The 24,329-nt window shown below is 41.7% G+C and overlaps 2 protein-coding genes across 3 annotated transcripts in view; one reads left to right on the forward strand and one right to left on the reverse strand.

Moving 5' to 3' along the window:
- Positions 1-2,954: 2,954 nt before the first annotated feature.
- Positions 2,955-3,771, reverse strand: LOC108308755 (TIMELESS-interacting protein-like). Its single transcript, XM_017534727.2, has 2 exons — positions 3,592-3,771; positions 2,955-3,515 (listed from the first exon to the last, which is right to left on the reverse strand). The coding sequence occupies exons 1-2, from the start codon at positions 3,664-3,666 to the stop codon at positions 2,955-2,957; spliced, it is 636 nt and encodes a 211-aa protein (XP_017390216.1). The 5' UTR covers positions 3,667-3,771.
- A 251-nt stretch (positions 3,772-4,022) lies between these two features.
- Positions 4,023-24,329, forward strand: part of STX12 (syntaxin 12) — a 48,379-nt gene continuing 28,072 nt past the window's right edge. Inside the window, exons 1-3 of one of the 2 annotated variants that reach the window (XM_017534726.2) lie at positions 4,023-4,288; positions 19,622-19,691; positions 22,844-22,943. In XM_017534726.2, the coding sequence (XP_017390215.1) occupies positions 4,171-4,288; positions 19,622-19,691; positions 22,844-22,943 (288 nt within the window). In that variant the 5' untranslated portion in view covers positions 4,023-4,170. The remainder of the gene's footprint in view (positions 4,289-19,621; positions 19,692-22,843; positions 22,944-24,329) is intronic. The other variant, XM_037740712.1, reaches the window with a different exon arrangement.

Here is a 24,329-nt window from a genome sequence, read left to right on the forward strand (position 1 = left end):
AAAAAAAAAAAAAAAGAATGGAATATACCACTCTTACCTGGAGGATCAGTTATTTCGATGCAGAAGAGCAGCCTCAATTTCTAACCCAGGTGCAGAGCTTCAGATAAGGGGTTTCCAGGCACAACATTCTACATTTATCTTGGCATAATGGTTTCCTAGGAAACAGATCCCGAGTCCTCTTGTTAGCTGGGGCCTGATGATAATCCGTTTACACATAGCCTGGTGTGTTTGGGGGCTATCAAAACACTGCTTCTTTAAAATTTTATCTACATTTCTTTCCCCCAAATCCTAGAATAACTAATTGTCTGCCTGTGTTTTGTGACATGCTCCATGATTCCTTCGGTGTTGTTTCCCTTGCAGCAGCAAGTTAATAAACTTAGCTTTGTCAGACTAAAGGTGGTCTTTATCAGATGTGCTTTATTTTGGAGATTACTGATAATGTACACAAAATGTGTTCACACTGCCTGGCACCTAATAGGCATTTAGGAAATGATAAAATTATTATTTTAAAATTATTCATATGTTAATTTAATAAATGCTTGTTTGACATCCAGTATTTGCAAGGCACAGATTTACTGCTACGAGAGATGCTCACTGCAACCTTCGCCTCCCAGGATTAAGCTACAATCCTGTCTCAGCCTCCCAAGTAGCTGGGACTATAGGCCTGAGCCACTGTCCCTGGCTAATTTTTGTATTTTTGGAAAAGACAGGGTTTTGACATTTTACCCAGGCTGGTCTCAAACTCCTGAGCTCAAGCAATCACCCCGCCTCAGCCTCCCAAAGTGCTGGGATTCCAGGTGTGAGCCACTGCACCCAGCTTAAAAACCACTTTTATTTTGTATGGAGAAAGAAAATACTATTTTTAATTCCTAAAAGAAAAATACCTTTAATGAACTTCACTTTAGTGTCAAATGTAAATGAAAAATTTCTCAGGACTATTGTATAGGGAAAAAAGTGTAATTTACATGACTTGCTATAAGATTTGACATAAAACTATGGATTCTAAGAAAGGGTAAGGTTTTATAATGATAACCAAAACAGGCCAGGCTTGGTGTCTCATGCCTGTAATCCCAGCACTTTGGGAGGCCGACGCAGGCGGATCACCTGAGGTCAGGAGCTCGAGAAACCAGCCTGACCAACATGGTGAAACCCTGTCTCTACTAAAAATACAAAAATTAGCCAGGCTGAAGTGGTGCATGCCTGTAATCTCAGCTACTCGGGAGGCTGAGGTGGGAGAATCGCTTGAACCCGGAAGGTGGAGGTGAGCCGAGATAGCGCCATTGTACTCTAGCCTGGGCAACAGAGCAAGACTTCATCTCAAACAACAACAACAAAACAACAAAAGTTCTTGGGGCCGGGCGCGGTGGCTCAAGCCTGTAATCCCAGCACTTTGGGAGGCCAAGGCGGGTGGATCACGAGGTCAAGAGATCGAGACCATCCTGGTCAACACGGTGAAACCCCGTCTCTACTAAAAATACAAAAAAAAATTAGCTGGGCATGGTGGTACGTGCCTGTAATCCAATCCCAGCTACTCAGGAGGCTGAGGCAGGAGAATTGCCTGAACCCAGGAGGCGGAGGTGGCGGTGAGCTGAGATCGCGCCATTGCACTCCAGCCTGGGTAACAAGAGCAAAAACCCCGTCCCGCCCCCCCCCCCAAAAACAAAACAAAACAAAAAAACAACAAAAGTTCTTTACAAAGAGAAAAAAAAATGCTCTCATAAATTCTCCAACGAAAAATAGAGACAGCCACGCTTAAAAAATCCTAAGGCTGGTGGGCAGATCGCTTGAACCCAGGAGTTTGAGACCAGCCTGGGCAACATGGCCAAGCCCCAATACTACAAAAAAAATAAATAAATAAAAATAAAAATTAGCTGGGCATAGTGGCACATGCCTGTAATTCCAGCTACTCCAAGGCTGAGGTGGAAGAATTGCTTGAGCCCAGGAGAGGGAGGTTACAGTGAGCCGAGATCGCGCCACTGCACTCCAGCCTTTGTGACAGAGCCAGGCCCTCTCTCAAAAAAATTCAGTTCAATTAAAAAGAAAATAAAGAAAAAACCCTAAGGCTGAATACAGGCTCATTCACTTGGGGTCTCCTTTCACCCAAGCAAGCAGCTTTCTGTCTCTGCATTTTCCCAAGACTCCAAAGCAGGCTGGGGTGGGGTAGGGTGTAGAACACAGGAAACGCAGCCAGTTCTCCTTCACTTCTCACCATCTTGATCTCCTGCCAAACCAAAATCCTATGTCTTTCCTTTTAACATACGCTTACAAAAATACAGCCTTCTGTGAGAACATTAAGATCATACATCCCAAATTACTAAAGGGGATGATTTTTTAATTTAAAGAGTCTAGTTCTCCAAGAAATCCCGGTTTGGGATAGAGAGGAACAAGTTATTTGGGAGAGATTTAGAAGAAAATGAATTTTAGAAAAGTAGCGAGATAAGGATAGAGTCAGGTTAGCATTTGGATTTTGCAGTCAAACTTCAGCAAAGTGAATTAACCTCGCTGGTGTTAATTTTCTCATTGGAAATAGGGAAAATAATAATGCTTACTTTGATGAGTTACTTTACTTCAACATTTAAAAAACCGACTCTCTGTTATCTAGTCTAACGATAAAAATATAGATAGAACATCGTCCCTTGCTGTGAAAGATCTTATGAACAAGTGAATTTCGGTGAGGATTCACATATAGTATGTGCTCAATAAACATTATTATTTTATTGTGTAGATTAGAAGAGGGGTGGAGGGAGAATTGAAAGCGATGTGGAAACCGCAACCACTACCAAAGCCCTGGGGAATGGAAGTAGAGAGGATTTTTGGATTATGATTTGATTCCGGGTCTGAGTTTCAACGTTGAATTCTCCCATATTTGGGCCTGAATTCTCAGAAGAGAATAGGATGTAAGGGCTGAGATCATCTGGTACAGTTTTTTTTTTTTCCAGAAAACCATGGTGGATTTATTCTTTGAGGAACACACACATTGTCTCTAAAATATACATAAACTTAGTATCACACTTTTCTACTCCTAGAAGTATTTTATTTTGGGGGCTAGCAACAAAGTTAAAATTTCTAACATATCCTTGATATATTAACAGTAGCACATAAAATCTGGCATAAAATTTACCATTTCCTAGGGACTGACTATTACTCAGCAGCTTTGCCTGCCTTCTTTCCAAGGCCAGTTGTTTATTTCTCTCAATTCTTTGTTGTTGCTCTTCTGTTAGGCTTTTACTTGATTCAGAAGCAAACATCTCACTTTCAGATGAGTTTGTCAAAAAGGGATCTAATTCACTAGCAGTTACATCATGTTCATTATTTTCCATAACTTCACCATTATTGCTAACAAAATCTTCATGTAAAATAGGAAGATCAAGTCGAATTCGTTTTAAACAGGTCTGAACTTCCTTTTTACTTCCCAGGTATTCAACTCTGTCAATAAAATCCTCAAACTGCAGTTTAGGGAATAGTCTATGTGCCCAGTGCTCCATGTGTCTGATTAGCGTCTTCAAGTCTTCAGCCTCATGACCTTTACCTTTGAATTTTGCCTTATCAAATACATGCCTTAAGGCTGGAAGTCCTCTCTCTGAAATTAATCTTCATCAGGCTCAGCTCCTTCACCACCTTGTCTCTCTGGAGAGGCTGGAGGTGGGAAAGGAGGAAAAATTTCATCTTCTACATGCTCATAATCTGGTACGTCAATCAATCCATTTTCCTCTGGTTCTAGCATCTTTTCCTCCGCCAGCTCTCACCGCGCGCCCCAGCGCGGACCCCGGCGCGCAGACGAGGCCTCTGGTACATTTTTATGTAAATCGAATATTCTTGCCTCTCGTCACTGTGCCCTGGCGAGAAACACCACCTCCACCCAAGCGCATCCAATCTCAGCCCCCAACTAGGTGACGTCATCGCCCCGGCCTGCATCCCCAGGCCTAGGGTAGTCAGTCGTCTTGTCTCTAAGCTACAGTCCCCGCCCCAGTCCCAGCGGCGCCTGCGCACTATGGAGGGCGGGCGGGGATGACGCGTGCGCGCTGCGTGAGGGTGGGGCTAGTGCGCACGCAGCCTCAGCTCCTACCCCGCCCTTGCTCTTCCCGGTTTCTCCGTCAGCCTGCGGATCCCGGCTGGCGGCTGCTTCCGGTAGGAGAGCGGTGTAGGGCGAGCAGGTCTCAGCTCCTCGTCATGTCATACGGTCCCTTAGACATGTACTGGAACCCGGGGCCCTCAGGGCCCCAGCTCCGGGACTTCAGCAGCATCATCCAGACGTGCAGCGGCAACATCCAGCGGATCAGCCAAGCCAGTGAGCCGGGGCACCGAGCTGGGGGGCGGGAGCGGTCCCGGGGACAGGCCTGGGTTAGGCTGCCTGGACGTGGAACCCGGCTGGGGCTACGGCCGAGGCCACGTCTGGGGCTGTCTCGGGTTGTCCACCCTGGGGGCGATGAGCTGCCATCCCCTGGTCTGTCAGACCCGTGCTGCTCTAGGGTCTCCGGCCTCAGTTGAAGCTCGAGTTTCTTTTCTTGTGTTCTGCCCCCACAGTACTGGGGCCAAAACAGCCGACTTGACAGCCCGAGGGTAGGAAGGGGTGTGTGTGTCACCTCGAGAGCTGTGAGCGCGTTGACTTGGCGCAGTGGTCAGCCCAGTTTCTCCTGTCATCCACCTTCCTCCCTATCCACCTCGCTTTCCTCTTAGGCCAGTTTGGATGGGGTTGTTTACTGATTTAGGCTTTAGGTTTACATTCTGCTCAGCCCCTGGCTCCTCGGAAATCAGCAGCTTTCAATTAAGGGAAGTGGAGAGTGCATGTGTTTGGGTGACTTCATACACAGTTCTTCCTGTAATGAATTCGGAAATCAGACACAATGACTGGTATTTGAGAGATGGGATGACTTCTGTTTTAATAAAGAGAATTCACCAACAACATTTCAATTTACATTATTTTGTCTTTTTTAACAAAGAATTGGGGTATATTTTTTATTTCAGGCAGATGAAGTTTTTGTTTTCCTTCCATACTTAGCTGCTCTTGAACAAATCTGGTACACAGGGAAGCTCAGAGACTTAGCCACAACCACATAGCAAGTAAGGCATGGTAGAGTTGTTGGTGGAATTCAGAATGGTATTGCTTGTCTTAAAACTCCCTCCTCCCCATTAGGGTCTGAGTGAAACTGTAGCTGAATGAGCCAAATACAGGGTGTTTCTTGTGATTGAAATTCATCTTAGAGCCTTATAAACAGGAGATCAACAGCAGCTTTACTTGGAAAGAATGGTGATCATCCTCCTTGTTTATTATTGTGTTTTGTGAGCTTGGTATACTCTGCTAATAGGTAGAACTAGTTAGTCCTGAATTACAATTATATTCTATATTTTAAAGAATATCACTTTGCTTTAGTTTTTAAACTTTAAAAAAAATTTTTCTTTTTTGTAGAGATGAAGTCTCACTATGTTGCCCAGGCTGTTCTCAACCCCCTGGGCACAAGCAGTTCTCCCACCTCAGCCTCCCAAAGTGCTGGGATTACAGGCATCAGCCACAGTGCCCAGCCTAATTTTTTTTTAATTTTTGAAAGTTTTAAAAAATTAAATATTTTTAAATTATTTTTTTGAGACACAATCTAGCTCTGTCATCCAGGCAGAGTGCAGTGATCTGAGTGAAGTGGTACGATCCTAGCTCACTATAACCTTGAATTTCTGATCAGCTTCCTAACTAGTGAGGACTACAGGGATGCACTATCATGCCAGGCTAATTTTTAAATTTTTTGTAGGGATGGGGTCTCACTATGTGGCCCATGCTCACTTTGCTTTTATAGTTAAATGTATATATTGTAGAATTTAAGAGGTAGAAAGTTTCTGATCAAAAGGGATTGAGACTGGGAGATTTGGAAGAAAGGAAGACTATGTGGCCTGTTAAAATCTAGAAGTAAAAAAAATTAATATGACCACTGGTTAGAAAGTACACTACTTTTCGTTTCAGTTTCCTTTTGTGAAGGAGCTGTAATACAGGTTAGATCAGAAAATTCTAGTTCAAGGATGAAATTTTCTTGTTGAAGCTAAATCTAATTTTAATATCTGAAATATTCATTCAACATGTATCCATCTATCCACTTCATAGATGGATAATTGTATATGTACATATACATATATATTTTAACCGGAATACTCCCACAGGTAGCTCCGACATACAGTTTAAATTTAAATTTTTATTTTGAGACAGGGTCTTACTCTGTTACTCAGGCTGAAGTGCAGTGGCATGATCTCAGCTCACTGCAGCTTCAACTTCCCTGGCTCAAGCAATCCTCCTGCTTTAGCCCTACAGGTAGCTGGGACTACAGGTGTGCACCATCATGCCTGGCTAATTTTTACGTTTTTTGTAGAGATGGGTGGCCGGGCGTGGTGGCTCAGTGGCTGGGCATGGTGGCTCATGTCTGTAATCCCAGCACTTTGGGAGGCCGAGGTGGGTAGCTCCAAGGTCAACAGAGCGAGACCATCTTGGCCAACATGGTGAAACCCCATCTCTACAAAAAAAGAAATAAAAAAAAAGAGATGGAGTTTCACCATATTGCCCAAGCTGGTCTCGAACTCCTGGGCTTAAGTGATCTACTTAATAGGCTTCCCAATAGGCTAGGATTACAGATGTGAACCACTATGCCTGGCCTTCAACCTTCATTTATTTGAGTATGTAGTAAGTATTGGAACTGGCATGGATCTTTCAACAGGGAACCTGTGGAGCACATAACCAAAATATAAAGTTGAAAGGGACTGGTGCTATAGAAGAGATATAAATAACATGCAGGTATTCTGGGGAGAGAGAGATTTTTTTTTTTTTTTTTTAAGACAGAGTCTTGCTCTGTTGCCCAGGCTGGAGTGCAGTGGAGCTATCTGAGCTCATTAAACCTCTGCCTCCCAGATTCAAGTGATTCTCCTGCCTCAGCCTCCTGAGTAGCTGGGATTATAGGCGTGCACCACCACACCCGGCTAATTTTTTTTTGTATTTTTAGTAGAGATGGGGTTTCACCATATTGGTCAGGCTGGTCTTGAATGCCTGACCTTGTGATCTACCCACCTCAGCCTCTCAAAGTGCTGGGATTATAGGCATGAGCCACTGTGCCCGGCTGAGAGATCGTTTTTAATTGAGAAGACATTGTGGCATTTGAGTTATGTCTGGAAAGAGGATAGAAAGATTTGGACCTTTGAAGGTAAAGAGAACAAGAAAATTCCAGGAGGGAATAAAATGAATAGGCATCATAGTGGGAAAGCGTAGGGTATATCTAGAAGAGTAATTTAATTTGGCTAGAGTGGTAGATTCCAGAAAGTAGTGGGAAGAAAAAGAGTTGAAAGGTAAATAGGGGCCCAAACATGAAGGATGTTAAATGCTAAGCTAAGGAGCTTGGATTTAATTCTTTAGGAAAGTGTGAATTGAATTCAAGGGGAGAGAGACCGGAATCAGAGATACCAGTTAGGGCTGTGAAAATGAAAGGAAAGGAAAGGATAGGTTTCCTTGGTGATAGAATTGGTAAGATTTAGCTATTGATTGGGCATTGGGCCCAAGGGGATCATTGAAGTCAGCTGTGAGTAATATTGATAGCTAACATTTGAGTACATACTATGCGCCCGCAGTATGAAAAATGCTTTACCTGCATTATTTTATAACAACTCTGAAGCACCAGCATCATTTCCATGTTATGTGTTAGGAAACAAACTGAGAAAGGTTAAGTAGTTGCCCTGCTAACAAATGACAGTATATGGATTGGAACTAGTCTGTCTTTTATGACCAGCAATTTGTCTTTTTATAATTTTTGATTGTTATTACAGTTCTGAGCTGTGCTGAGTGGCTCATACCTGTAACCCCAGCACTTCAGGAGGCTGAGGAGAGAAGATTACTTGAGGCCAGGAGTTTGAGACCAGCCTGGACAACATAGCAAGACCCCATCTCTACAAAAAAATTTAAAGATTAACCAGACATGGTAGCATGTGCCTATAGTCCCAGTTACTCAGGAGGCTGAGGCTCAAGAATCTCTTAAATCTAGGAGTTGGAAGGCTGCAGTGAGCTATGATTATGCCACTGTACTCCAGCCTGAGTGCCAGAGCAATACTTTGTCTCTAAATAAATAAATTAAAAATAAATAAATAAATAAATAACAGTGATATAGCAGTTAACATTTCAGGTTTACAAATATGCAAATAACTTGTTTTTTCACTCTCCAGAGGACACTCTGTGGGGGAAATACCTGAAGCTGTGGTGCTTTCTCTTCTTGTGGTGTGTTCATCTCCTCTGCCAGATTTTTAGCTCCTTTGAGGCAAGGGACATGACTTATTCATCTTTATATTTCCAGTACTTATCTCAGTCCCAAACATGAAAGATCCGTTGATCCACTATGCAACAAATATTCTTGGAGCACCTGCTGTGTGCTGGGGTAAAGCAGTGAACAAGAGATAAAATCCCTTTCCTGACTGCGTGTGTATGTGTGTCTCTTTGTGTGTGTGTGTTTGTGTGTGTACACACATATGTACATACACACAAAAATAATGTCAAGTAATAAATGCTCTGAAGAAAAAGCAGGGAAAGTGGATAGAGAGTGAGGGAAGAGGGAGGGTGGGTGTACTATTTTAGTTGATCAAGGAAGGCCTCTCTGAGGAGGTGACATTTGAGTGAGTAGATGTGAATGAAGTGGGTGAGAGAGCTGTGTGAGTAGCTGGGGAAGGCATTCTAGGTAGAGGGAAAGAGCAAAGACTTTGTGTTCAAAGAAAAGCAAGAAGGAGGCTCATGTGGCTGGAGTACAGTTAGAAAAGGGAGGCAGAATAGGAAAAGAGGCCAGAGAGGTAACCAGGGATTATATCACATAGGATCTTGATGCATAATACATTGTATCCAATTGATTTGAATGAATGAGGCATTTCTACCGTTTTGGAACTCTTCCTGCCTCTTTCCCGTTGTACTGTGTGATATCTACCATATCCTATGACCCTAAGCAGTGTGAGTTGAAATTTTTCCCTTGGAATTGTTTGGTGAGAAATGGGGAATTTGAAATCGATGGGATGACATTGCATCTACTCAGCTATCAAGCTAGTGCCTATCCCCAGACATCTCCAAGAAGCCAGCACACCCAAATATATACCCTTAGAATGTAAGCTCACAGACATATATATATATATATACCCACATGCCCATATAGCCCTGCAAGGAATTGTACCCGTTAAAAGTTTGAGAGAATACTCTTTTTTCTAAACTGTGCAACTACAGATGTGGGGTTGGAATTGCTGAGCACATCAGCCTGAGATACGGCAGTTCACTGTGTGGGTTGTTACAGGTACAGCTGAGGTTGACTGCCTGGTACAAGTGGTGGTTATCAGTATGTGTTGGGTACAGAGGAAAAATATTTGACTTACTGTGTAACAAAGCATCTGGGCAAGTAATGCTGAGGCAGATATAGCTAAAAACCTATTGGCCTCAAAGTTAACTCTGAAGGGATTAAGAACAGCATTTCTGGCCGAGTGTGGTGGCTAATGCCTGTAATCCCAGCACTTTGGGAGGCCGAGGCGGGCAGATCACCTGAGGTCTTGGCTCCCCAGAGTGCTGGGCGCCAGAGCGAGATTTCATCTCAGAAACAAAACAAAACAAAACAAAAAAAAACAACATTTCTGTTATTTATGTTGCTAATTGATGTGATCTTGTTTACTGACAAAATAAGAAGAATCGAGGTCTCACTCTGTCACCCAGGCTGGAATGCAGTGGTGCAATCAAAGCCCACTGTAACCTGAAACTCTTGGACTTTAGCGATCCTCCTACTTCAATCTGCCAAGTAGCTAGGACTACAGGTATATGCCACTGCACCTGGCAAATTGTAAAGCATGTTTGAGAGATGGGGGTCTCGGTGTGTTGCCCAGGCTGGTCTTGAATTCCTGACTTCAAGTCATCCTCCCACCTCGGTCTCCCAAAGGAAGAAGAGGTGAAATTTTAAAACGGATTATTATAAAATCCTTGAGGTCCTACTTTCAAAGTTATTTTCATGTTTGCCCTTTATTTTTTGTTTCTTTTCCATCCTCTTAAATCTTCATCAGCTCAACATCTGTATTCCAACAGCATACTCATAGTGTCTCTGATTATGGTCTCACCCCATTCTAGTTTATACTGATAATGCTATCAGCAATATGTGTAAAGTCCTGTTTTCATTATACTGCTCACTTCCTCAAGAGCCTACAGTGGCGCTCTCTCGTCTGCTGAATCAGATCTTAACATTCCACCTTGCTTTCACTCTCTGTGATTTTAACACAAATTAGCCATATTTTCTACTCTCCTCACTCTTTGCTAGGCAGGCTATTTTCTTCACGTTCCTCAACTCTATATTTGGGTTTATATTTTGCTCATTTGGTTCCTCCTTTTTTAAGTATCTTTCCTCTCCCTACCTCATTGGTTATCTAAATTATACAAATACTTTGAGTTGTGCATAAATCCTGCTCATAGCAAGTAAGTCTCCCTTTTCTTTTTTGAGATGGAGTCTTGCTCTGTCTCCCAGGCTGGGGTGCAGTGGGGCGATCTCAGCTCACTGCAACTTCTGCCTCCCATGTTTAAGCGATTCTCCTGCCTCAGCCTCCTGAATAGCTGGGATTACAGGTGTGCACCACCATGCCTGACTCATTTTTGTATTTTTTGTAGAGACAGTGTTTCATCATGTTGGCCAGGTTAGTGTCAAACTCCTGACTTCAGGTGATCTGCCCACCTTGGCCTCCCAGAGTGCTGGGATTTCAGGCACCCAGGCTTCCTTTGCTTTTGAAAGATAAAGTGAAGTCAGAAAGATGATGGACTTTTTGGGGTCAACGGATCTGTGACTGAATCCCTCTTCCTCCATGTATTAACCTCAAGCAGGTTATTTTCCCTGTAACCTCATTTATAAAATAAGTAGAATTATTAAAAAGGGATGTTTGAGGCTGGGCACAGTGGCTCATACCTGCAACCCCAGCACTTTGGGAGGCTGAGGCGGGTGGTTCTCTTGAGCTCAGGAGTTCAAGACCAGCCTGGGCAACTTGGTGAAACCCCAGCTCGACTAAAAATACAATAATTAGTTGGGTACAGTGGCACGTGCCTGTAGTCCCAGCTACTTGGGAGGCTGAGGTGGGCAGATCACTTGAGCCCAGGAGGCGGAGATAGCAGTGAGCCGAGATCATGATACCGCACTCCAGCCTGGGTAATAGAGTGAGACCCTGTCTCAAAAAAAAAAAAAAAAAAAAAAAAAAAAAAAATAAAAAAAAAAAAAAAAAAAAAAAAAAAGGGATGTTTGAAAGTGTCTACTATACTGCCTGGCACATAGTAGGCAATCGAGTGACATTATTGTTATTTTATTTATTTATTTATTCTTGAGACGGAGTCTCACACTGTTGCCCGGGCTGGAGTGCAGTGGCACCATCTCAACTCACTGTAGCCTCTGCCTCCCAGGTTCACGTGATTCTCCTGCCTCAGCCTCCCAAGTAGGGAGGACTACAGGTACACACCACCATACCTGACTAATTTTTTGTAGTTCTAATTGAGACAGAGTTTCACTATGTTGGCCAGACTAGTCTTGAACTCCTGACCTTGTGATCCACATGCCTCGGGCTCCCAAAGTGCTGGGATTACAGGTGTGAGCCACCATGCCTGGCCTAATTTTTGTTTGTTTGTTTGTTTGTTTTTTGAGAGAGAGCCTCACACTGTCGCCCAGCCTGTGGTGCAGTGGCATGATCTCAGCTCACTGCAATCTCACTACCATGCCCAGCTAATTTTTTTGTGTTTTTAGTAGAGACAGGGTTTCACCATGTTGGCTAGGATGGTCTTGATCTCCTGACTTCGTGATCCGCCCGCCTTGGCCTCCCAAAGTGCTGGATTACAGGCGTGAGCCACTGTGCCCTGCCTCATTTTTGTATTTTTTAGTAGAGGCAGGGTTTCACCATGTTGGCTAGGCTGGTCTTGAACTCCTGACCTCAGGTGATTCACTCTCCTTGGCCTCCCAAAGTGCTGGGATTACAGGCATGAGCCACCATACCTGGCCCCAGTGGTGGCATGATTAATGCTTGTTGAATCCCTAGCCTCACTATAGTTAAGTAGTTATAGATAGGCAGGCTTAGGACTCATTCTGCCAGAATTTGAATGCTAGATTTTTTTTACTAGCTGTATAAACACATTGCCTTACCTATTTCTCAGTTTCCTCATTGTTAAAATGGAATTAATAATACCTACTTCATAGGGTTGTGATGATTAGATGAGATAATTCATGTAGAGTGCCTGCTACATAGTAAGTGCTGAAGAAATGTTAGCTATCATTTTGGTGTTTTTCCTTTGAATGTATAATACAAGCAGTTTTCCCTCACAGTTATGCATTTACTTATGTATTCTTTAATTAATTCAAGCTTTCTGACATTGTCATCCCAAGCAGAGAGATCACTGTTAGTTTTGTGGAGACAGAGAGACCTTGCATTATACATTTCTCTTTAGCCACAGTGCCTGGAACAACAGTGGAGATGTAGTTGGCATTCAATATGTACTTAATTGATTTTGTCACTGCTAAGTACATTTTTCGTGGTCTTGAGTTTGATAATAATAGCTGTCTTTAATTGTGTGCTTTTATGTGCCAGACATTGTTCTAAATTTAGCTTCATATCATCTCATTTCATCCTCGCAACAACCATGTGAAGACTTTCTTATTCTCATTTTTTAGGCGAGGAAACTAAGGCATAGAGGAGTGGAGATTTACTTAAGATCACTTTGCTAGGAAGTGGCGGAACCAGGACAAGCATAGGCATAGGAAGTGGTTTTTTGTTTGTTTTTTGTTTTGAGACAGGGTCTCACTCTGTCACCCAGGATGGAGTACAGTGGTGCCATCATAGCTCACTGCAACCTCGAACTCAAGGGATTCCCCCCTGCCTCCGCCTTCTGAGTAGCTTGGACTACAGGCACATGCCACCACGTCTAGCTAATTCTTAAATTTTTTGTAGAGACAGGGGCTCACTTTGTTGCTTAGGGTGGTATCAAACTCCTGGGCTCAAGTGATCCTCCCACCTTGGCCTCTCAAAGTGCTGGAGTTGCAGGCATGAGCCACTATGCCTGGCCATATAGGCCGTCTTAATTCAGAGCCTATGATCTGAATTACATAGAACCATTACATATTCTGAAGCTGAAATAGTTAATGGAAAATTATACTTTTGATACTTGATATCCATGTTCACTTTAGTTTAGATCTTTATTATTATAGTACAGTGGCTATTTTTTAAAGTCGGGTTGCAGGGTATGGTGGCTCACACCTGTAATCTCAGCACTTTGGGAGGCCAAGGTTGGCGGATCACCTGAGGTCAGGAGTTTGAGACCAGCCTGGCTAACATGGTGAAACCTCATCTCCACTAAAAATACAAAAATTAGCTGGGCGTGGTAGCGGGCGCCTGTAATCCCAGCTACTTGGGAAGCTGAGACAGGAGAATTTCTTGGACCTGGGAGGTAGAGGTTGCAGTGAGCCGAGTCCATACTATTGCATTCCAGCCTGGGCAGCAAGAGCAAAATTCCATCTCAAAAAAAATAAAAAAAATTTTAAAAATATAATTTTCATTGTAGTGATATAAAAACAGAATGTAAACCTAATTTTCAGAGTAAAACACCGAGATGACTTCATTTTCATAAGCACCACATAGGCTATCATTTTCTCATTTGGTGTAAATAATATTTTTTGTTGTTGAATTTGTTTTGTTTTAAATACTGAATTAGAGCATTAGATCCTGTCAAATGAAGAGAAATCTTTTTCCCACCTCTGTGGTAGTCACTTTCAATATAATTTGACTTTGCTTTCACTTTGCTTTGGATGAAGGTTCATTTGGAGATGCAGATTCTGCTGATAACAGCTAAAAGCACATAAGGAATTTTCAGTTTAGAGTAGTTCCTAGTGTGGATGTTAGCTGTAATATATAACAATTTTATTTGCTTCATGCTCTTTTATAAGTTTTAGCCAGGATGTGCTTTTTAAAATGAGAGGTCAGTGATTGGATAAATGGAGTCCTAGCTTTGTTGTTGGTGTTTTGTTTTGTTTTGAGATGGAGTCTTGCTCTGTTGCCCAGGCTGGAGTGCAATGCCGCCAGCTCAGCTCACTGCAGCCTCCACTCCTGGGTTCAGGCGATTCTCCTGCCTCAGCCTCCTGAGTAGCTGAGACTACAAGTACATGCTACCATGCCTGGCTAATTTTTATATTTTCAGTAGAGACAGATTTCACCATGTTGGCCAGGCTAGTCTCGAAACTCCTGACCTCAGGCGAACCATCCACCTCAGCCTCCCAAAGTGCTGTGATTACAGGCATGAGCCACCATGCCCGTGGCACATACCCACCACCATGAGGCATAGCTTTAAAAAGAACAGAATTGTTCATATAGAACTGAAGGACTTGTCTTTACCTTTGGCCTAGTCATCTGGTTTCTAGGATTATATAACATTTCATAGGAAATACCCAATTTTTTTCATTCAAAAACTTGTAACACATCCATCTAACGTAAAATTACTAGAATGCTTGGAAAGGGAGTTTTCTCATTAACCAAGTTAGCCAGAAGATTCAACTCATCTTGGTAAACATATTTCCAAAAAACATCACTTTACTTTTTAAATTTTTATTTATTTGTCTGTTTATTTTCAGACAGGGCCTTGCTCTGTTGCTTAGGCTGGAGTGCAGTGGCATGATCATAGCTCACTGCAGCCTCAAACTCCTGGGCTTGAGTGATCCTCCTGCCTCAGCCTCTTGAGTAGGTAGGACTACAGGCGTGCACCACCTTGCTTGGCTAATTTTTAAATTTTTTGTAGAGGTGGTTCTCACTATGTTGCCCAGGCTGGTCTTGAAACCCTGGCCTCAAGTAATCTGACCACCTCAGCCTCCCAAAGTGTTGAGATTGCAGGTGTGAGCCACTGTGCCTAGCCTCATTTTTCTTTTTGATATTTTAAATATGCTCAAGGGCAAATAAATATATGTGCAAACACATTGTTCCTTTGTGTGCTTTAGGTTTACTGAAGGTTACATCTCTTAGATTTAAAATATATGAGTTGTTGAGTTACTGGTTTTGAACAAATCCCTGATGTTGGTGGTTTTAGAGGGCAAAATACAAAAAGTTCTGCTTCTCTAGGTTCCAGTAAACTACGACACTGTTGTCCTTATGATTTGAGTTTTAAGGTATCTGACCTAAGTCTTGCTGGAAACTTTAAAGAAAATATGTTAGTATTTAGGAATTTAGAAACTGTTAATGAAGGCTTAGATTAATTCTGGTGTTTAGCTAGCAAATGACCCTATAATGTCCCCAACAGCCCCACTTCCTCAACCTCTCTCTATCTCCACCCCCCAAATTCAGGTCATCTCAACAATGAAGGAAATCAGAAAAGTCTAGATGAAGAAGAGTGCTCCACTGAGAAAACACAGAGAACAGCTGATTATTAATTGATTTTTTCATATTCTATAAAATTCCCATAGCTCTGTAGCTTATTTAATAAGTTTTGATATAGTTAATAACTTGATACTTTGGCATACTTCTAGAGAGTTTCTAAGGAATGCTCTACTTTTTAAAGACAGTCAATAAGAGATCTATTTCCTTGACTTTTTTGTCAAATCTACTGTTATGTGTCATCATATATTCAGCCATTTTCTGGATGGGCATGTGTGTGTTAGGAGGGATTATACATACACAAAAATGAGTAGAATACAGTCCCTGCCTTCTAGAGGCATATACTCAGTCCAGTCCTATTTGTCCTTGCATTTGCGAAGTTTTAAGTCACAGGTGGAACCTTTCTAAGCCAAACTTCTGGGTTGCAGAAGTATTCCTTGGTTACACAGCATAATTCTGGGACTAGAGCGATTTCACTGTTACTGAATTTTAGAATTGAGCAGTGGTGGGACTACTTAGAAATCAGTTTTTCACATAGTTGTAAGGATTTAATGAGAGAAAATAAAAACCTGACACAAATAGTTGAAGTATTCAGTAAATGTCAGTGAAATCTGAATATCATCTGTAATTGGTGAAAAAGAGACCCAGTCAAATGAAATGACTTGCCTAGAGGCATGCATGTAGTTAGTCATCAAGGCTGGCTTAGATTTCAGTCCTCATTATTCCTAGCTTATATTCTTCATTCGAATCTTCTGCCTCAAAGACATTGCCATAAATGTAAAAGGGAGGCTAACTCAATCAATAATTAATTATGTATCACCTGGGTACCTGGCACTCTGCTGAACTCTGGTAAGTATAGAGGAGTATTCCCATAGATGCCAGGGAGCTGGGGAAGGGAGCAGGTTAGAGCCAGGACATCAGCCTATCTGGAGCAGAGAGCTATTAAGTTAGGGAGGTATCAGATAAGTAGGGTGGGGCTAAGTGGAACACTGGGAAATCTAGGCCTGCCCTGTGTGACTACATTCTTTTTCCTGTAAGAGTCAGCCTTTGAGAGAATATAATGTGGCACATTCCATTGGCATTAGCCCTGGGTTTGAATTCTGGTTATAATGACACTCTTCTCAAAACCTATCAGTGATTTCCCATTTCATTAAAACTCAAAGTCCTAATAATTGTTTGCAAGGCCCTATATAATCTGTGTCCCTACTACCTCCTTGGCCACTTCTCTACCCTCTCTTGCTCACTCTGCTTTAGCCATCCTGGCCCAAGCACTCTTGCTTTGGGGACCTTGTACTGACTACTGTCTTCTCCTAGAATACTTCTCCCCCCGATAGCTGTGTGGCTTGATCTTTCACTTCCCTTGGATCTCTGCTCAGTGTCACCTTATCAGAGAGGTCCCTCTGACCACTCTATATTACTAGTATCCTCTGCCCACCACTGTCACTTCAGCCCTTACCTGAATTTATTTCTCTTTATACCACTTATCACTACCTGATATGTTTATTATCTGTTTCTTTTCCTTAGAAGACTCTTGAAACAAGTGTCTTCTAGGACACTTAGTGTCCTAGTGTAGAGTAGGTACTCTACTCAGAATGAATGAATGAATGAATGAATGAGTGAGTGAGTTCTGTAACTCTCACGAGCCTCATTGTGCTCATATGCAACAATGGAATAATAATAGTTACTAAAAGGGTTGTTGGAATCAAATAAGTTAATGCTTGTCAAGCCCAGTGTCTAGTACATAGTAAATGCTCAGTAAGTGAGAATTCATGCCCTCTTTTATAAATTATTTTTATGGCTGTCCAGTTAATAGCTTTAGTGGTATCCTGATTCCTATTTGACTTAGATAAGAAGGACATACCACATGGTAGTGATGAAGACAAGTGGTTGTCATACATAATGCTATCTTAGCAGAATGCAGAAATTATAGTGTTTTATGTTTTTCTATGGAACCACTGAGCTGTAGGTAACCCTCACTTAGTAGAATAGATATCTTTTAGGGAAGTCTTGTCAAAAGGCAAATTTTGAATTAAGTGAATCCTGTATTTCTGTTATAAAATTGGAATCACATTTTTGTTAGGAAAACATAGTCTCAAAATAAGATGAAATCGTAATCTGAAGTGCTACCAACCTATATATACTTGACTCTGGAAATGTTTGCTTTGTAACTCCAACAAATGCAGTAATTTTGGTTAGGGAGAAATAACGTCCTACTAAGGATTGAGTTGTTCCATTTCTGTTTAGGAATAGAAGCACCCAGCAATCAATTAGAAGATTTTTGCCTAATCATTGCTTCTTATCAGATTTAGGGGCTATTAGCATGTCATTATTGAAAGGTAACTGGTACTCAATAAATTTTAGCTTACTTTTTTTACTAATCTTGGTGACCAAATTAGGGACAAGATTATGACTGTGTTCCCCAAATATTGTTATTTTAAGAGTACCATTACCAGCCAGGCGTGGTGGCTCACACCTGTAATCCCAGCACTTTGGGAGGCCAAGGCAGGAGGATTACCTGAGGTCAGGAGTTCGAGACCAGCCTGACCAACATGGAGAAACCCCATCTTTACTAAAAATTCAAAAAATTAGCCAGGTGTGGTGACGCATGGCTGTAATCCTGGCTACTTGGGAGGCTGAGGCAGGAGAATCACTTGGACCTGGGAGGTGGAGGTTGCATTGAGATTGTGCTACTGCACCCAGCCTGGGCAACAGAGTGAGACTCTAAAAAAAAAAAAAAAAAAAAGTACCATTACCAAAAAGTGAATTTGGAACAATTAATTTTTAAATTTCAAAATTCTAATAAGTGAGGATTCATTCTTATTGGACATGGGAGCATTATATGTGTATTGCCCCTATAATATTCACAAATTACACAATATATATCAGTTTCCTCATTTTCTTCCACTGAGCCGGTCATTTAGCAGGCTGATGTTTCACAAGTGAAACTGGCATTAATCTAGAGAGGATATAAAGGGCTATCACAAAGAAGGTTGAATTTGGCTGGAAGAGCCATATACTTACTATGTTATGTTACTTCTTGAAGTTCTGTTGAAACTTGTTGATAAGTGTGTTTCCTCTGGACAATGAGTACTCTATTCATATGTTCTGTACTCCATCTACTTGTAATAGAAGACAATGAATGCTCTTGGAAAGCAAGCGAACAAGAAATCATGTAACTAATTTCCAACATCTATGAATGAAGAAATCTACCCCACCCTCCCCAGTAACCAGAAAAAGAAAATAGAAAGCAAGACATAAAAGAAATGAAGGGCTCAATTCTTGTTGCAGAAATCAGTAAGGGACAGAATTGTTTAGAGTCCTAGGCAGGCTGATGTTAGAGTATTCCTCCTTATTGATAGATGATCAGTTCCCATGGATCTCTGCTTTCTTGGTCTAGGATAGGGACTTAAACATCCAGGATTCAAAAATTGCCATTCCTAGTCTTAGCAAATATCTAGAAAAAGCTAGAGAGGGCTGCACAAAACCATATATTCGACTGTAATGCGGTATAGAGAGCACAGTTGAAAGAACATAGCCATTGGAATCTGATGTCCCTGGCACTGGATTTTTTGCTCTGCTACTTGTTAATTTAATTTTATTTATTTATTTTTTCTTTTTTTTTTTTTACTTCTCTTCTTATTTCTTTATTTCTTTATTTATTTTTTGTTTTCTTTTGATTTTTCGTTAATTTTATATGCTTATATAAAATACTCAACCTCTCTAAATACATTTCCTTACTTGCAAAATGAAGGTATATCTACTTGAGATTGCTGTTGTGAAAATTAGTAAGAGAATATATACGAAGCTCTTAGTATATAGTGCCTGGAACTTAGAGGTGCTCAATTGCTGGTAACCTATTATTAATAATAAATATACATTGTCTTTCCAAAAACGTTTGCTATAGAAGAATTATTGTATTTGATTTGATTTTTTTAATTGTTGCAAATTGATATCTGGCCTAGAGGCCCTTCTAAAGGTGTTGAAAATTTTAACAATTGCAATGGGAGATCTAGAAAAATTAGCAAATTTTAGGGGGATGATAAAACCACCACCTACTAGTTAGTAACATAGTTACTCTACAGGAGAAAGGTGAACCTTGTAATTAGTTTTTGGAGGAATGTGTGTGTGTCAAGGTTTTTATCATAGCATGGTCTCTATTAGTTTGCATGTATTAATATTTATTCTGAGTGTGAAGAGACCAGGGAGCTTAGAAGTAGGGTACTCATGATGAATGTATTTTTCTTTTAAATACATCTTTTTCTTCCTATCTCCCCAGCTGCTCAGATAAAGAATTTGATGAGCCAGCTAGGAACTAAGCAGGACTCAACCAAGCTACAGGAAAATCTGTGAGTAACTTCCTGACAAGATTGGGTTTTGTGAAGGCCGTTTGAGGACACAGTGTCCTTCCTGCATGGCAGCTTAGGTTTCAGGTCTGGGAAGTCAGAGTGAGAGGCAGTGGGTCATAAAGTAATAGTTGGATCTAAAAAGAGGGGCAACAAAGTATATTAATGGATTGTGATCTCCACTGCCTTTCAAAGTCCTTGAATTGTAGTTCTTTCTCCTCTTGGGCAGTTTAGCAGAACAATTCAGGGAAGTAAAGAAGGGAACTTGTACCACTGTTACACTACTCTGCTCACAACTCTGTCTAAATAAGCTTCCTTGTTGGCATAGGACTCCTAATGATCTAGTCTAATTGGATTTCCAGCCGCAGTCAGCCTTCCATATCCATTCCTTCTGCACCTGTGGATTCAACCAAGCACAGATAGAAAACATTCAGAAAAAAAAGATTTCTACTGAAGATGTACAGACTTTTTTCCTTGTCATTATTACTGAAATACAGTATAATAATGATTTACATAGTATTTACATTGTACTAGGTACTATAAGTAATCTAGAGATGATTTAAAATATACAAAAGGGGGGCCCAGCGCAATGGCTCATGCCTGTAATCCCAGCACTTTGGGAGGCTAAAGCCGGTGGATCATCTGAGGTCGGAAGTTCAAGACCAGCCTGGCCAACACGTTGAAACCCTGTATCTACTAATAATACAAAAATCAGCTGGGAGTGGTGGCGGACGCCTGTAATCCCAGTTGCTGGGGAGGCTGAGTCAGGAGAATAGCTTGAACCCAGAAGGCGGAGATTGCAGTGAACCAAGATCACACTACCGCACTCCAGCCTAGGCACCAAAGTGAGACTCTGTCTCAAAAAAATAAAAATAAAGATAAAAAATAAAGTATATAGGCTGGGCGCAGTGGCTCATGCCTGTAATCCCAGCACTTTGGGAGGCCTAGGTGGGTGGATCTCCTGAGGTCGGGAGTTTGAGACCAGCTTGACCAACATGGAGAAACCCCATCTCTGCTGAAAATACAAAATTAGCCGGGCATGGTGGCACATGCCTGTAATCTCAGCTACTCCGGAGGCTGAGGCAGGAGAATCACTTGAACCCAGGAGGCAGAGTTTGTGGCGAGCCAAGATCATGCCATTGCCCTCCAGCCTGGGCAACAAGAGCGAAACTTCGTCTCAAAAAATAATAATAGCCGGGCGCCATGGCACGTGCCTGTAGTCCCAGCTACTCGGGAGGCTGAGGCTGGAGGATCTCTTGAGTCCAGGAGTTCTGGGCTGTAGTGCGCTATGCCGATCGGGTGTCCACACTAAGTTCAGCATCAATATGGTGACCTCCCGGGAGCAGAGGACCACCAGGTTGCTTAAGGAGGACTGAACCGGCCCAGGTGGGAAACGGAGCAGGTCAAAACTCCCGTGCTGATCAGTAGTGGGATCACTCCTGTGAATAGCCACTGCACTCCAGCCTGGGCAACGTAGCAAGACCCTGTCTCTAAAAAAAACTAAAAATAAATAAATAATGATAATAATTAAAAAAAATAATTATACGGAGGGGTATGCATAGGTTCTATGCAAATGTTATGCAATTTTATATCAAGGACTTGGAGGGAGGAGACCCTGGAACCAATCCCCCATGAATTCTGAGGGACTACTGCGTATATATTATTAGCAAAAGGTATTCAGAATGGCCCAAGGAGAATCTGAGGGAGAGAATAGTAGACTGATAGTAGGGACTTCTGATTCTTTGTATCACATCCTCTTCTGCTCCATTTCTGCTTTTAGTGCTATTCTTTATCTTTAAAATATACTGAGCAATATTTTTTGTTTCCTGCCCTAGGCAGTATGAGGTGAGAGAATGACTATTATTGTGAGCTTTTTCTAGGGAAATATGAAATATCTCTGGATATTTTAGTACTGCCTGGGATGTTCAAGCCCCTGATTGAGTCCCTCTTGCTTTTGACTCCTTTTTTTTTTTTAAACCCTGGAGTCCTATTTGCAGTAAAAAACAAACAAACAAAATATTAATAATTAGTAGTGGGGTATGTTAGCCCATTTGGGCTACTACAACAAAATACCATAAACTGAATAGTTTATAAACAACAAATTTATTTCTCATAGTTCTGGAAGCTGGGAAGTCCAGTGTCAAGGCACTAGCAGATACAGTGTCTGGTGAGGGCCCGCTTTTTCATAGATGGCGCCTTCCTCCTGTGTCCTCACTTGTGGAAGAGGCAAGGCAGCTCTTTGGGGCCTCTTTTATAAGGGCACTACTTCTATTCATGAGGTCTTTACTCTCATGATCCAATCACCCCCCGAAGGACCCCTACTCATAATACTATCACCTTGGGAACTAGGATTTCAACATATGAATGTTGCAGGGACACTGACATTCAGACCATAGCATGTGGTTTCACTGTTCTCCCAGAAAACCTTTGTAGAAATGGCTGAATAGTAAAGGAAACCATACACGAAAGGAGTACTTTTTGTATTTCTGCTTTCAGTTCCACTTACTGTGTTACATATTCTTTCCTCTGCAGTTTCCCTTCCTCCGTACTCCTTTTGTATTTTTAAACAGGTAGGGCTTCTTTGTTTTGGAGAGAAGAGCCAGCATGTCAGATATAAAGAGCAGATAGGAAGCCAAGGATAAGGCTGGAAAAGAGCTGGCTTTAAGCAAGAGCATGGGATTAGATCTTTGGAGGTTGTTCACTAGAGTAGGGAGGAAGCTATGCTTTCACTACACATTTCATCTAACCATCTGTGCCTAGCTCTAGTCAGTGGACTGTGACAGACACTTAACGATTCAGAACTCCTGGACAATAAGAGAGTTCAGTATGTTTAAACTACTTGGTTTAGCTGTGGGCAGCAATTGTTCTTTTTATATTTTTATCAGAACTGCTGACATGCTTTTCTTTTCTTCCCTGATCTGTGCTTCCTTCAGCAGGTTATTGAAGCAGATTCTTTCTGCTCAGTGAAGGTACCTTGAAGTGGGTTTGCCTGGGTAATATGTCTGGAATTTGTTGTGAACCTGGGCATCTAGGGACTCATTTCTTCAAATGGCCCTTCATTCCCTTCATTATGAGACACTCTGAAAACAAAGCGGTTCTGAGTATAGCCCTCTCAAGAAGTGAGAACATCCTGAAACATATCTTTTCTCTCTTAGGCAACAGTTACAACACTCCACAAATCAGCTCGCCAAGGAAACAAATGAATTGCTGAAAGAATTAGGGTCCTTGCCCCTTCCCTTATCTACTTCTGAACAGGTTGGTATTTTCTGTTTTGTTTTGTTTATTAATAGGAAAGAACTTTGTGTTAATAGAAACGCAGTATACAAAAAAAAAATAAGTTGGCTTTGTTTCTAGATAGACTTCCTCTGCACCTCAGTTTCTTCTGCATAAACTGGGGGATATGTGACTGTTGGGGCAATAGAAAGAATGTACACACCAGGTGTGGCAAGTTGCCTGCATTTAGTAGGTAATCAATATATGGTGGCTGCTGCTATTATTAATAACATTATTAATATATTAATAAAATGGATTTAACTGAAGAGGAATCTCAACATTTGTATGTCTTTGGGGTTTGGCTAGCTGTTTTCTGTTTGTAGGCTCGCTCCTTTCTCCTGGTTTTTTTAAAAATTATTATTATTTTTATCATTGTTGTTATTTTAGAGATGGGGTCTTCCTCTGTCACCCAGGCTAAAGTGCAGTGGTGCAATCATAGCTCACTGTAGCCTCACACTTCTGTGCTCAAGCAATCCTCTCCCCTCAGCCTCCTGAGTAGCCATGACTGTAGGCATATACCACCACACCCAGCTAATGTTAACAGTTTTTTTTTGTATAGACAGGGTCTTGCTTTGTTTCTCAGGCTGGTATCGAACTCTTGGCTTCAAGCAATCGTCCCGCCTCCGCCTTCCAAAATGATGGAATTATAGGCATGAGCCACAGTGCCCAGCCTTCCTAGTTTGTTTTATATCCATTATCTGTAAATTTTAATGAAACAGCTTTCTTTCATGTTTTACGGCTACCTTCATGAGTTATTCACGATGTCAGGCAGGTTAAGGAACTGCTCAGGGAAAAAGGGTTCTCTTTTCAAGTCATTTTATTCAGTGGCCATTTAAATTCTTTAGAAACACAAGAGTTTTTACTGAGATTCATTATTCCCTTAAAATGGCACAATCCGTCCCTCCTTCATTGTGGCTTGACTCTTGTACCTGTCATTCATGATTTACGTCAGGTCTCCCGTAAAAAAAATTTTTTCTTTCTACCTTCCTATTATAATTCTGTTTTGCTTTTAGCTTCTATATCATTTGTGGGGGCACTTAAACATTTTTTGTCGTTTTTTGAGATGGAATTTCACTCTTGTTGCTCAGGCTGGAGTGCAATGGCGCAATCTGGGCTCACTGCAACCTCTGCCTCCCGGGTTCAAGCAATTCTCCTGCCTCAGCCTCCCGAGTATCTGGGATTACAGGCATGCACCACTACAGTCCGACTAATTTTGTATTTTTAATAGAGACGGGGTTTCTCCATATTGGTCAAGCTGGTCTCAAACTGCTGACCTCAGGTGATCCACCTGCCTCAGCCTTCCAAAGTCCTGGGATTATAGGCATGAGCCACCTTGCCCGGCCAGGGGGCACTTAACTTTTTTTTTTT

Source organism: Cebus imitator, unplaced genomic scaffold, assembly GCF_001604975.1.
Source record: "Cebus imitator isolate Cc_AM_T3 unplaced genomic scaffold, Cebus_imitator-1.0 Scaffold87, whole genome shotgun sequence".
NCBI lineage: Eukaryota > Metazoa > Chordata > Mammalia > Primates > Cebidae > Cebus > Cebus imitator.